Source organism: Theropithecus gelada, chromosome 19 (assembly GCF_003255815.1).
Source record: "Theropithecus gelada isolate Dixy chromosome 19, Tgel_1.0, whole genome shotgun sequence".
NCBI classification, from domain to species: Eukaryota; Metazoa; Chordata; class Mammalia; order Primates; family Cercopithecidae; genus Theropithecus; species Theropithecus gelada.
The window spans coordinates 19,708,004-19,722,930 of NC_037687.1; the positions used below are offsets into that span (position 1 = coordinate 19,708,004).

The 14,927-nt window shown below is 44.1% G+C and overlaps 1 protein-coding gene across 2 annotated transcripts in view; it reads right to left on the reverse strand.

The window, feature by feature from the left end:
• Positions 1 to 14,104, reverse strand: part of ZNF682 (zinc finger protein 682) — a 30,704-nt gene extending 16,600 nt beyond the window's left edge. Inside the window, exons 1-3 of one of the 2 annotated variants that reach the window (XM_025367779.1) lie at positions 13,939 to 14,104; positions 2,741 to 2,867; positions 1,497 to 1,592 (exon numbers count right to left, since the gene is read on the reverse strand). In XM_025367779.1, coding sequence (XP_025223564.1) covers positions 1,497 to 1,592; positions 2,741 to 2,867; positions 13,939 to 13,941 — 226 coding nt within the window. In that variant the 5' untranslated portion in view covers positions 13,942 to 14,104. The remainder of the gene's footprint in view (positions 1 to 1,496; positions 1,593 to 2,740; positions 2,868 to 13,938) is intronic. The other variant, XM_025367780.1, reaches the window with a different exon arrangement.
• Positions 14,105 to 14,927: the final 823 nt, after the last annotated feature.

Here is a 14,927-nt window from a genome sequence, read left to right on the forward strand (position 1 = left end):
CTCTGTGAGGTAACAGATGCATTCATTAACTGTATTAATCATTTCACAATGTTTACACATACAATATCATTACATTTTACATAATAAATAGTTATATACTTTTAATTTGTAGAAAGTAACCACATGGTCCACACATGTATATGTGTGGGTATATTTGTGTGTATATGTGTACACATCTCAACTAGTACAATTGAAGACGCTGGGAAAATAAAGTTTAAATTACCAATTTTAGTTCACACTAAAAACATAAAATGTAGAAATAAAATAATATGAGATTTTCTTATATTTAGGGAGATGCTTAGCATTATAAAAAAATTACTGAATAGGAATTTCTGTAGAATTACATTTGAAAATTCTGTAAGGGGCTGGGCACGGTGGCTCATGCCTGTAATTCCAGCACTTTGGGAGACCGAGGCGGGTGGATCACCTGAGGTCAGGTGTTCTAGACCAACCTGGCCAACATGGTGAAACCCTGTCTCTACTAAAATACAAAGGTAGCTGGGCGTGGTGGTGCACACCTGTAATCCCAGCTACTTGGGTGGCTTAGGTGGGAGAGTCGCTTGAACCCAGAAGGCAGAGGTTGCAGTGAGCCAAGATGGCGCCATGCACTCCAGCCTGGGTGACAGAGTGAACCTCCGTCGCAAAACCAAACAAACAAAAAAATTTATTTAAAAAAAAAAAGAAAGAAACTTCCATAAGAAATCATAAAGCAGAAAACATACCACATCTGTTTGTGGTGTTACTGGGATTTTGGAACCAAATATGGTTAACACGAATACTCTCACACATTTCAGACATAATGCAAACAATAACAACAACAAAAACCCAAACCAAACCAAAACAAAACAAAACAAAAACCTTAAAAAAATAGTTTAAAGGCTGGGCGTGGTGGCTCATGCCCGTAATCCCACCACTTTGGGAGGCTGAGGTGGGTGGATCACCTGAGGTCGGGAGTTCAACACCAGCCTCAACAACTTGGAGAAACCCCATCTCTACTAAAAATACAAAATTAGCTGGGCATGGTGGCACATGTAATCCCAGCTACTTGGGAGGCTGAGGCAGGAGAATCACTTGAACCCAGGAGGCGGAGGTCATGGTGAGCCAAGATTGTGCCATTGCACTCCAGCCTGGGAAACAAGAGCGAAAATCTCTCTCTCAAAAGAAAAGAAAAAAATAGTTTAACATAGAGTTCCTCAAAAATACACATATATTCCTGTGGCCCCTGAGACAATGAAAGGGCAGTCAGATAATAAAGTCTGTTATAAGCCATAAAGAGGACTTTGGCTCTCACTGTAACCTCAAAGGAAGGTTTTTTTTAAAGAGAATTTAGGAGCATTAGACAGAAGATGCCTCTATGTGAGAGCAAGAAAAAACAACCATGCTCCTCAAAATCATCTCCATTGAAGCAGAGCCTCTCAAATAACTTTTGAAGCCCGTCTTCCCCCTTGGCCTTTGGAGCTTTCACCTGTGGCATGTGTTTCATTCATCCAACCTACCTGAGGGTTTAGCTATGGTCTCATGTCTCTTCACATTCCAGGGCTCCTGTCTTTGCTCCAGACAGCTAATCAGTTCTGGCTTAGAAACAGTCAGACCTGTTTTATTAGAAAAAAGTAATGTGATGCTTGTTGGGATTCTCCAATTACCAAGCTAGTGTTGTGCTCTGTAGAGAAGACAGAATATTATAGATGATTCTAGAAAATTAATAATAAGGCTGGGCGCATTGGCTCACGCCTGTAATCCCAACATTTTGGGAGGCCGAAGCGGGCAGATCATGAGGTCAGGAGATCGAGACCATCCTGGCCAACATGGTGAAACCCCATCTCTATAAAAATACAAAAACTAGCAAAGTGTGGTGGCATGTGCCTGTAATCCCAGCTACTTGGGAGATTTAGGGAGGAGAATCGCTTGAACCCAGGAGGCAGAGATTGCAGTGAGCCAAGATTGCGCCACTGCACTCCAGCCTGGCAACAGAGTGAGACTCTATCTCAAAAAAGAAAAGAAAAGAAAAGAAAATTAATAACAAAATAATATTTCCAAACAAAGTTTAGAATATTTTATATTTTTGAGTGTTTAGCTTCCCTACCCAATACTACTTAATCAAAAATTGGTGGTAGAAGTTGGATTTTAAAGTCTGGTCAATAATATTTTATAAAGGAATTTTTATAATGGAATTCCAAGAATTACCACTAAAGGCTGGGTATGGTAGTTCACACTAGTAATCCCAACACTTTGGGAGGCCAAGGAGGGTGGCTCACTTGAGGTCAGGAGTTTGAGACCAGCCTGGCCAACATAGTGAAACCTCCTCTTTACGAAAAATACAAAAATTAGCTGGGTGTGGTGGTGGGTACCTGTAGTCCCAGATACTCAGGAGGCTAAAACAGGAGAATCACTTGAACCCAGGATGTGGAGGTTGCAGTGAGCTGGACTGTACCACTGCACTCAAGCCTGGGCAACAGAGCTAGACTCTGTCTCAAAAAAAAAAACCAACCAAACAAACAAAAAGAATTACCACTAAACTAGAGTGAAAAATGCCCATCACCTCAAGGCAGAAGAAAGTTAATGTAAACATAAAACTTCTTGAAAATTTTCTTCTCTATCCCAACAAATCCCCAAGTTTTCCTTGAAAGCAGAGATCTAAAACTCATTTACACAAAGCAGAAATCCCCACCAAACGTCCTACAGAGGAAAAAAGTAAAATCTTTAGTGTGAAATAGGAATTGTGTATTGAAGTTCTTCTCACCCAGAGAGACCAGGTTTCTGTAGTTCTCTAGCGTCACTTTCCTATACAAATTCTGCTGAGCAGGTTTCAGAAACTCCCACTCCTCCAAAGAGAATTCTATGGTCACATCCCTGAATGTCAACAGCTCCTGAAAAACAAAACAGAACAAAACACAGTGACCAACTGTGAATAGGCAGTTCTTGACTCCATGTGAAAAGAGAATTGCTGTGACTTATGTCAGTTGCTGGAATTATTCAATAGGTATTTTTAACAAAAATAGTCTCTGATGTATTCTCTAACACTGAGGAAAGAAAATAGAATCCACGTGGCCAGGTTCGCTGGCTCACGCCTGTAATCCCATCACTTTGGGAGGCCGAGGCAGGCAGATCACCTGAGGTCAGGAATTCCAGACCAGCCTGGCCAACATGGTGAAATGCTGTCTCTACTAGAAATACAAAAATTAGCTGGGTGTGGTGGTGCATGCCTGTAACCCCAGTTACTCAGGAGGCTGAGGGAGGAGAATTGCTTGAACTTGGGAGGCAAAGGTTACAGTGAGCCGAGATCATGACACTGCACTCCTGCCTGGGCTACAAACCAAAAGGAAAATAGAATCCACAAAACCAATGTAGATACTTTTCTAAATAATCAGTATAAAATTAAGGGCATCAACACAGGCATACACAGTTTGAGTTTTATGTCTGCAGATTACAGAGTAAGTTGTAAATATTACTCATACAGAGAAGTCATAATGGTTTAGAAGGTATCTGTCAAATTTTAATGTACACAACAATGAACTACACATCTAGTTAAAATGCAGTCTGATTCAGGTGATCTCAGGTGAAGCCTGAGTTTCTGAATTTCCTTTTTTTTTTTTTTTTTTTTGAGACAGAGTCTCGCTCTGTCGCCCAGGCTGGAGTGCAGTGGCTGGATCTCAGCTCACTGCAAGTTCCGCTTCCCACGTGTACACCATTCTCCTGCCTCAGCCTCCCGAGTAGCTGGGACTACAGGTGCCCGCCACCTCGCCCAGCTAATTTTTTGTATTTTTTTAGTAGAGACGGGGTTTCACCGTGTTAGCCAGGATGGTCTCGATCTCCTGACCTCGTGATCCGCCCGTCTCGGCCTCCCAAAGTGCTGGGATTACAGGCTTGAGCCACCACGCTCGGCCGAGTTTCTGAATTTCTAACAAGCTAGCCAGTGATACTAATGCGTCCGAATCAAGAATATTTTGTCAAACAGAGCAAGTGGTTGAGCCCCAGTTTATCGACTAGTAAACAAAGATAAGCCTTCATTTTCCAAAGCAAGCTTTAAGCAAAGAGAATCTAAAAAGAAAGGGGAGTTTGCAGATTAAATGTGATGGTTTATGTAGAGTAAATCTCCCAAAGTACTTATGAATAATAAAGACAAAAATAATTAACTTTATAGTTTAAAAAAACCTGTCACAGACAGCCTTAACTTAGTGATTGAAATTAACATGAACTGGGCTGGGCATGGTGGCTCACGGCCTGTAATCCCAGCACTTTGGGAGGCTGAGGTGGGCAGATCACGAGGTCAAGAGATCGAGGCCATCCTGGCTAGCACGGTGAAACCCCATCTCTACTAAAAATACAAAAACTTAGCTGGGCATGGTGGCATGCACCTGTAATCCCAGCTACTCGGGAGGCAGAGGCAGGAGAATTGCTTGAACGTGGGAGGCGGAGGTTGCAGTGAGCTGAGATTGTGCCACTGCACCCAAACCTGGGTGACAGAGTGAGACTCCATCTCAAAAAAAAAAAGAAGAAATTAACATGAACTACAACAGAACAAATTGATGTGCAGTATCAACACACATGGGTGGACACATCATCAGAGCTATGATATTACTGGCAACAAAAAGTAAATTATAATCTTAATCTAAGCATAAAGAAACACCTTTATGCAAAGTTCAAGCTACAGATATCTCCCAGGTTTTCTAACCTCTAATAATGTATTTGAATAGTCTTTCCTCAGCATTTTAGAGAGCAAGTCTTAGCTAACTATTCTCTTTTCCAGAACCTTCTGAGTTATTCTGGGCAATTAGTGCCATCCTCTTTAAATGTGCATTTTAAAAATCCTGTTTCTGCACAGAGTTGATGGAACATTCAGATGGAACCTAAACAATACACATTCCCCCTTCACTAATATCTGAGGACCCTACACGATCCCTAAGAGAGATCTTAGGTATCTACACCTTTCCACATTGATGTGACACAAAGAAAACTTTATTTTTTATTTATTTATTTATTTATTTATTTTTGAGACAGAGTCACTCTGTCGCCCAGGTTGGAGTCCAGTGAGTTGTGTGATCCCGGCTCCCTGCAACCTCGCCTCCTAGGTTCAGGCGATTCTGCCTTAGCCTTCCAAGTAGCTGGGACCACAGGCACGTGCCACCACACCTGGTTCACCTGGTTAATTTTTTTGGATTTTTAGTAGATACAGAGTTTCGCCATGTTGCCCTAGCTATTCTCAAACTCCTGGCCTCAAGCGATCCTCCCGCCTCAGCCTCCCAAAGTCCTGGGATTACAGGCATGAGCCACTGTGCCCAGTCACAAAGAACATTTTTATTCTTGCAGGTCATACACTTGATGGTGAGAACTGGTCATGGTATGTAAGAAGCCTAGATAGAAAGAATAAAGGAGAAGGCTCCGTTATATAAAACAGAAGAAGCCTCTCACACAACTGCAGCAGGTCAGAGGACAACATCTGGAAATTTTCAAGGACCACACTTTGGAGGGTGGGGCTCTAAGATGTTGATGCTGACCTGCCATGATGCAGAAAATGTTTCCTATGGGCTTTCTGTACATTCTCAATCCGAAGTCAGGCCCTGTCTCATGAGTCCCAGAAGCCAGCGCTTGTATGTAGTTTCTAGTGACATCAACCTGGCTGTACATTATCGGTTGTTATAGCATGCTGCGCAAAACCAGAGGAGAGATCCTGTCATGGAGATTCCTTTAACGCATTAGAAATGATGTGTCAACCAAAAAAAAAAAAAAAAATGAGGTCAAATTAATATAAGTAGAGAGTTCATACGTGCCACATTTGAGAACAGCAAGAACAGCAACCCGGAAGCATAGATTCAAGTTGGCTTGAAAATACACTTTGAATAGCAGCAGTGAGAAGCGGATTTTTTTTTTTTTGGAGACAGTCTCACTTTGTCACCCATGCTGGAGTGCAGTGGCATGATCTCGGCTCACTGCAAACTGAATCCTTGGTTCAAGCAATTCTCCTGCCTCAGTCTCCTGAGTGGCTGGGATTACAGGCATGCCCGGCTAATTTTTTTTTGTATTTTTAGTAGAGGCGGGGTTTCGCCATGTTGGCCAGGCTGGTCTCGAACTCCTGACCTCAAGTGATCCACCCACCTCAGCCTCCCAAAGTGCTTGGATTACAGGCGTGAGCCACCGTGCCCAGCCAAGAGGTAGATTTTTAAAGGTAAAAAAGGGGAACAGAAAGTGGGCTGATACAAAGCTGTTTATCAAGGATTCTCGTGAGTTTACAGGAATAACATTGATTAGTGATTGGCTATATAGGGTTAAGCTGGAAGGTGTGGGCTATAGTGTCCTGTGTGACATTATGAGATTAATTTATAGCTATGTGTGGCAGTAACAAGCAGTTTCAAGAGATTAATACATTGCTCAAAGGAGAAGTAGGACATAATTCTGGATTCATTTTAATGTCTCTCTGGGCCCGATAACTAACAGAACTTGCATCCCTCAGATAAAAGCTCTTTTACTTTCTCAAATCCCAGGGTCTGGATTCAAATTTGGGGTTTCAGATTTAGGTTTCAGAGGTGTGGGAAAGCAGCAGGTGCCCTCTGCACATTCGCAGGCATTTGTGCAGGAGCAGGAAAAGAACATTGTAAATTCTTAGGTCTATTCAATGCATATGTGTAACCCTGACAGGGTTTCTAGGCCCTAATTGTCTCTGAATTCATTTCAGATCTGAAGATGCCAGGGACATTGAAAGAGGTGGAATGGCTGATTGCTGCCCTGTAAAGTTATTTTTTGTAGAAATCTGACCTGACTGCTCTACAAGGGACTATAGAACACAAATAGGCAGAGAGACCATTTTGCCTGCAAATTTGGGGTTTGCACAATTGCGGGTGGTGACTGGAAGCCCAAGAGGGAAAGACCCTCTAGGGTGAAGTCTGACGGGTACCTTCTATGTTTATATCATACCCGGTCTTTTCCGACAGTGTTTTGAAAATGTAATTAAAACCACAATCATCTCCAACCCTAGAAAAACTCTCCACAGTGGCAGAAGAGAAAGCAAAAACTGTATGATTACACAATTAAGCCAGAGCGTGACATTAATTGCAGGCAATTTGCTAAGAGATTGCAAAGACAGAAAGAACGTTGTCACAATTAGATCTCAAGAAGAAGACGTGACAGCACTCACTTGTCATAGTTTATCCTAAATCCACCTGGGAATTGGAGAGGTCAGTTGATTATATTCTATAAAAGATAAACTTCCCACATCTTCATGACAGGAGGTAGTTTTGCAACTTGGAGTGAAATTCAGGTACCTGGTGAAGGTAGGATTTTACTCCTCTATAGAAACTGTGGTGCCAGGTGCGGTGGCTCAATACTGTAATTCCAGCACTTTGGGAGGCCAAGGTGGGCAGATCACCCGAGATCAGGAGTTCGAGACAAGCCTGGCCAACGTGATGAAACCCCGTCTCCACTAAAAATACAAAAAATTAGCCAGACGTTGTGGCGGGCGCCTATAGTCCCACCTACTTGGGAGGCTGAGGCAGGACAATCGCTTGAACCTGGGAGGTGGAGGTTGCGGTGAGCTGAGATCATGCCATTGCACTCCGGCCTGGGTGACAGAGGGAGGCTCCGTCTCAAAGAAAGAAAAAAGAAACTGTGGAAGAGGGATCTATGTTCTTGGCTATTTCTATATTAAATCAATGGCTCCTGACTCAGAGTGCTGGGCCATGGTGCTCCTGCCCGTGAAGTTTAGGCTACAGCCTGCAGCCCACACAGACCTTCACTGCTGCATCTGCGCTCCAGCACCATGCCACAGAGCAGAGCCCTGGGCTGCAGGAGGAGGCACTCCTGGTTAGAAGTATATTTTCACAATAATGGAGATGAAAGTGGTGTTCCAGCCTAAGTTTCTGGGGTTTTTTTTTTTTTTGAGACAGAGTCTTGCTCTGTTGCCCAGGCTAAAGTGCAGTGACATGATCTCGGCTCACTGCAACCTCCACCTCCCGGGTTCAAGCGATTCTCCTCCCTCAGCCTCTCGAGTAGCTGGGACTACAGGTGCCCGCCACCACGCCTGGCTAATTATTTGTATTTTTAGTAGAGACAGGGTTTTGTCATGTTGGTCAGACTAGTTTCAAACTCCTGACCTCAAGTGATCCTCATGCCTTGGCCTCCCAAAGTGCTGGGATTACAGGCATGAGCCACCACGCCCAGCCTCCAGCTTCAGTTTCTCCTGATAACGATGACATGGAAAAAGTACTACTGGATGCCCATCATGAAGTCTGGATGGAGTTGCTCCACAAGTTGTCATCGTGACAGCCCACCTCACTCACAGACACAAGGCACCAACAGAGATTCTGAAACACCCAAGGCATTGGAGAGAAAAACAGTTATTAGTCTGTGGAAGATTATATGGAGAGAAAGAAAGAAGTTGAAAGCATATTGAAGGAATACTCAGATTCGATATGGGATTGGTTAAGTGAGCAAGAAAAAATTCCCCCCAATGTGTTTCTCTTTAAAGAACCAAAGAGCGCAGCTTCTCTCAGCATGAAAAACACGCGCATTCTGAAGAACAGATACAAATTCTATGTAGAATTTCTAGAGGTTTTTCTTCCATTTTTGCTGCTATCTCATCTGTTGGCCACTGGACTGGGGATTTATATTAGAAGCCATCTAACAACATCCACCGGCATCTTTTGATGAGGAATAGGAAACAACATTGTTCACATACTGGAATTATATCTGAGCTTGTGGCACAGCTAAATGAAGAGCTATTATCATCCATGGGTGGGTGACTGCATCCATTGCATTTATTAGTTCTGTAAATGCTGCATGCCTAAGTTAGTAAAATGAAAAAATAGGGCCAGGTGTGGTGACTCACGCTTGTAATCCCAACACTTTAGGAGGCCGAGGCGGACGGATCACCTGAAGTTGGGAGTTCGAGACCAGCCTGACCAACATGGTGAAACCCCATCTCTACTAAAACTATAAAATGAGCTGGGCGTGGTGGCACATGCCTGTAATCCTAGCTACTTGGGAAGCTGAGGCAGGAGAATCACTTGAACCTGGGAGGCAGAGGTTGTGGTGAGCCAAGATCAGGCCATTGCACTCCAGTCTGGGGCAACAAGAGCAAAACTCCATCGCCAAAAAAAAAGAAAAGAAAAAATAAGGTCAGTCCCGGTGGCTCATGCCTGTAATTCAAGCACTTTGGGAGGCTGAGGCGGGCAGATTGCCTCAGGTCAAAAGTTTGAGACCAGCCTGGCCAGGATGGCAAAACCCTGTCTCTACTAAAAAAATCTAAAAACTAGCCGGGCATATTGGTGAGTACCTGTAATCCCAGCTACTTGGGAGGCTGAGGCATGAGAATTGCTTGAACCTGGGAGGTAGAGGTTGCAATGAGCCGAGATAGTGCCACTGCACTCCACCCTAATCAACAGACTGAAATTCTTTCTCAAATATATATATGTATATATAGACACTAAAATCATGCTGACCTCTAATCATATCTATTGGATTAATTAGTAAGCATATTAATTGATGTGACAGAGGTGGGGTTAGTATCTATTGTAACAATTTGTTACTATATTTTTTCTTTTTTTTTTTGAGATGGAGTTTTGCTCTTGTTGCCAAGGCTGGATGGAGTACAGTAGCATGATCTTGGCTCACTGCAACCTCTGCCTACCTGTTTCAAGCAATTCTCCTGCCTCAGGCTCCCGAGTAGCTGAGATTACAGGTGCCCACCACCACACCCAGCAAATTTTTGTATTTTCAGTAAAGACATTGCTTCACCATGTTGGCCAGGCTGGTCTCGAACTCCTGACCTCATGATCCACCTGCCTCAGCTTCCTAAATTGCTGTGATTACAAGCATGAGCCACCATGTCCAGCCTATTTTCTTTTGATATAAAAAATAAACATCTTGGCCGGGCGCGGTGGCTCAAGCCTGTAATCCCAGCACTTTGGGAGGCCGAGACGGGCGGATCACGAGGTTGGGAGATCGAGACCATCCTGGCTAACACGGTGAAACCCCGTCTCTATTAAGAAATACAAAAAACTAGCCACGCGAGGTGGCGGGCGCCTGTAGTCCCAGCTACTCGGGAGGCTGAGGCCGGAGAATGGCGTAAACCCGGGAGGCGGAGCTTGCAGTGAGCTGAGATCCGGCCACTGCACTCCAGCCTGGGTGACAGAGCGAGACTCCGTCTCAAAAAAAAAAAAAAAATAAACATCTTAGGATAAATAATTTTAATATATTAGTCATAATGTATGAGTATTCAAAAACTATCTGTAATATTAACTCAGTTAAAATAATTTATATTTCAAAAGAATGCATAATATTAAAATCATTATTTTAAGGGAGTTTGTCCAAAATAAATATTGTGCTGTTATATTCACACGATTGTACAAAATACTGTTTATTTTATTTTTATATTTTTGAGACGGAGTCTCGCTCTGTTGCACAGGCTGGAGTGTGATCCCAGCTCACTGCAACCTCTGCCTCCCAGGTTCAGGCAATTCTCCTGCCTCAGCCTCCCAAGTAGCTGGGATTACAGGCGCTTGCCACCACACCCAACTAATTTTTGTATTTTTAGTAGAGACGGAGTCTCACTATGTTGGCCAGGCTGGTCTTGAACTCCTGACCTCAGGTGATCCTCCCACCTCAGATTCCCAGAGTGCTGGGATTACAGGCGTGAGCCACTGCACCCGGAAAATACTGTTTAATTTAAATGGATGTAATTTGCCTACACAAGAGTACATATAACTATGCCAACTGTTCTTAAAAAACAAATAGAAACCAAGGTACAGGGCATACTCTAAGCTGGTCTTGCTATTGCAGCATAAGCACTTCGACCTCCACGTATTAGTAATTACCTTGGATCATCAGTTTTCTACCGAAAACACCTATTGTTTTTCTCTCTCCAGATACTGAAGAGATACCCTTCAGTATCTGTGACCCTTTAGCTTTCTGGATTGCTGAATTAAATCCTATCCTTTGTGTTCACTTTTTGTATTTTTTAAGACAAAGTTTCACCCCTGTTGCCCAGGCTGGAGTGAAGTGGGCGAATGACCTGAGGTGAGGAGTTCAGAACCAGAATGGCCAACATGATGAAACCTTGTCTCTACTAAATATACAAAAAATTACCCAGGTGTGGTGATGGGCGCCTGTAATCCCAGCTACCCGGGAGGCTGAGGCAGGAGAATCGCTTGAACTCAGGAGGCAGAGGTTACAGTGAGCTGAGACTGTACCATTGCACTCCAGCGTGGGCAACAAGAGTGAAACGCCATATTAAAAAAAAAAAAAAGATTTACATATATTTTGAAGAAGCAGAGAAAAATGGTACATATAAAAGTTGTCTAGGCCAGGCATGGTGGCTCATGCCTGTAATCCCAGCATTTTGGGAGGCCAAGGCAGGAGGATCTCTTGAGACCAGGTGTTCGACACCAGTTTGGGGAACATGGTGAGCTGCTGTCTCTACAAAAAAAATTAGGCAGGCAAGTTGGTGCATGCCTATAGTCCTAGGCAATTGGGAGGCTGAGGCAGCAAGACTGCTTAAGCTCAAGAGTTCAAGATTACAGTGAGCTATGATCACGCCGTTGCACTCTAGCCTAAGTGGAAGAGTGAGATTCTGTCTCAAAAAAAAAAAATTAATCAATCAATAATAGTACTTTTCTAAATTATATCCTTTAAGAAAAGGCAAAAGAACAAAATGTCTTCCCTCATTTTCAAGTGGGGGAATGAAGCCTCTTATGTCTAATTTGCATTTCCTTCTGTAAAAGGTAGGTCTAGGCCCATGGTCTTGAACTACTGGACATCTGAATTCCATCAGGTGCTGGATTCAGACAACTTAGGTGTGGCGTTGAGCACACTGCGTGCACATAAAAAAAGGGTTTGTGGGTGGAACTAAAAGGCAAATGAGGGAAAGTTGCTATCAAGAAACCATGGGTGGGACAGTGCAGGCTTAGGGAAGGACTGGTTCATGGTATAGATCGTGTCCCAGGAGAGGCTATGCTCTGACTTCTTCCTGTGTCCATGTAGGCAGATGAGACTATGATTAGGTGGCACAGAAGCCTGGGTTGGTGAATAAAACAGGTTGCCAGTACAGATTGCCTTTCAAGCTCTACTGATAAAATGTGTAAATACACTTAATTAAAAACTGAAGTTAAAATAAGTAAAGAAATCTTTCCAAGGTGACAAACTCAGGAAGCGGCAATGCTGATTGGAACACAGACATGTCTGACTCAGATGTCAAGTCAAGCCGTTCTATCATTTGGGACATTTTCCCACTCCCATCCTGCTCACTGAAGTGGACAATAACCATACTACCAAGAGCCACTGTGCTATGCCCCACTGTGTCCCTTCGATGCATTTTGCTTTGCAGGTTTGTGCACTGCCTCACCGGGTTGGGTGTTCTTCGTTCTTCGGGATATTTTTTCTCTCTTCACCAATCTGAGAAAATTTTCTCCTCAATACCAGCATCCAATTGCCTGGCCAGCACTGTATCTCTAAGAAACGGAAACTGGGAGCTGGGGAAGAAAATCTCAATGTCCTAATGGATTTGCTTTTAGAGGAAAGGTATACCTGATTTCTCCCAGGCACAAGGCACCAATCACTCCACAGACAGGCGGCATTCCCATACCTCAGGCTGCCCCTGAGAGGAAATTACCCAGGGGCTGATATTCACTAGACACCTCAGGAGACACAGCCAGCCACCGTTCTGAAACTCAAAACCAGGAAAATAACACAGGGTGGCTGAGGATGCATTGCCCTGTGAAGTTTCCAAAGTGGAACCTCAACCTAAAAACATTCCGATAAGGTGTCTGTGCCTAGGAAATATTAAAGGGAGACTAGCACAAAGGTTTTGTTTTTTGGTCTTTTTTTTTTTCCACAGTGGAGTGTTGGGATTATTCTCTGCTTTCATCTCCTGTAAAATGTTTGCAAATGAAAAACATTTATTTTTCTAAAAAGTGCCATCCGCTGCTCTTTGAAATAATGATTAATCAAAATACTGCATCTGAAATGTACAAAAAAGGACTAAGAGTTGATAATGTTGTGAATTAGAGAGGGGAAGTTGGTGTTGAAGATTGTCAGGAAAGAACTGAAAATTTAAAATTTGACTGCAAGCCACAGTTAGGCTGGGGCAACAGAGTGGTGGATTTGAGACTCTGCTTGTCACACATTTGGAAAATACAAGAGAAAATAACTTCTCCTGTGGAGTGTTAATTAAATAGCAGGCAGTTGGGGTGGCTCTAGTACCCTGAGTTCCTACATTAAAACACACACACACACACACACACACACACACACGCAAATACATTTCTTGTAAATTGCTACCTTAGGGGGAAACAAAATTCAGATTTAAGCAACCACAAACCTTCAATTAACTTCTGATTACATAACCAGGCAATGACAACCTGAATAGTCTAAATAAGATGATCACATAACTGGAACGAGTCAGTTACTGAATTCGGTTTGCTTCTTCCTTCACCTATGAAAAAACTTTCCTTCAAGCCCTTCGGTTGGACCCCAAACCACAAACCGTGGCTGGGTGCTCTCCGATCATGAATCACTGTTAACTTCAGTAAGTTTTTAACATTTTAAAGGTGACTCCCCTTGTTTTTTAACAGGAGAAGGAAAAGACTGAGGACCCCCGGGATCACAGCACTTCCCACGCACAAACCACACACGGGGTCTGGACTCTGCCCTGAGGACCCTTCCATTGTCCCCGCAATCGGGGCAGACGCGAGAACGCGCGCGGTGCTTCCCAGGGTGGGCTCCGGGCGGGATGCGGGAGAACGGAACGGGATGCCCGCCCGGATTCATGGTTGCTGGCCCACCTCGCACCCTGTGCCGGGAGGGGACCGAGGGCCGAGCTGTGCCTGCAGGGACTCCAGTCCGCAGACCCCGCAGCTGACAGCGTGGAGGCCCCGGTCCCGTCACAGCCGGTTCCGGCCGCTTTCAACCAGCCCTGCCCCCACCTCGGGACGCGCGGCCTGGCACACTCACCATTTTTCGGCTTCCGGGATGTCCCGGAGTCTTAGCTCTGGATCTCACAGCATCTGCAGGTCAGAGGGTGACAGAGGCTGCGACAGAGTCACCGAGACCTCCTAGCGCAAAGGATACTAAGCAATGAAGATGGACCCTGAGCTCTGGCTGGAGCGAGACAAAGGCCCCGCCAGCTCCAGGACACCGCCCCCTCTACCTTGGCTGCGCACCTGATTGGACAGTTCCCACTCCAACGCCCATGATTGGATACAGTTCCACGCCCCGTCCCCTCAGGTCATGAGTGATAGTAGACGTGATCTGAGAATGGGTTTATGAAAAAGGCAGGAGTTACAGGTTTTTCCTGAACCCTTTTCTGGCGCCCTTCCTTCCTTAACTGGAAACTGGCCCCGCCTGGGGAACATTTGCATTTAACTTTGTATATAAGGTTATCTTTATTTGTGAATAATAGACATATGCTATTCACAAATGGAAACAATATGACAATTATTTTAAAATTTCAGATTTCATCACTTTCCTAGCCTCCAGTCTTTTGAGCAGGCAGCCTGAGATGTCACAAGGGAGGCAATTCTCTAAGAAATAAACTGTGAGCCACATATGAATTTTAAATTTTCTAGTAGCCACATTTTAAAAAACAAACCAGGCATGGTAGCCTGTGCCTGTAGTTCGAGCTACTAGGGAGGCTGAGGCGGGAGCATCACTTGAGGCTAGCAACATAGCGAGACCCCATCTCTGCAAAAAATAATTAAAAGTTTCGCCAAGCCTGGTAGTGCACGCCTGTAATCCTGGCTACTCAGGAAGGCTGAGGCGGGAGGATCACTTGAGCCTGGGAGGTCAAAACTGCAGTGAGCCACGATCACACCACTGCATTACAGCCTGGGTGACAGAGTGAAACCCTGTTTAAAAAAAAAAGATCTCTGAAGAAGGCATTTTCTGTTTCTGCAATTTAGCCAAGCAGTTAAGTACGTCTTGAAGTCATCTTCGAATTTTTA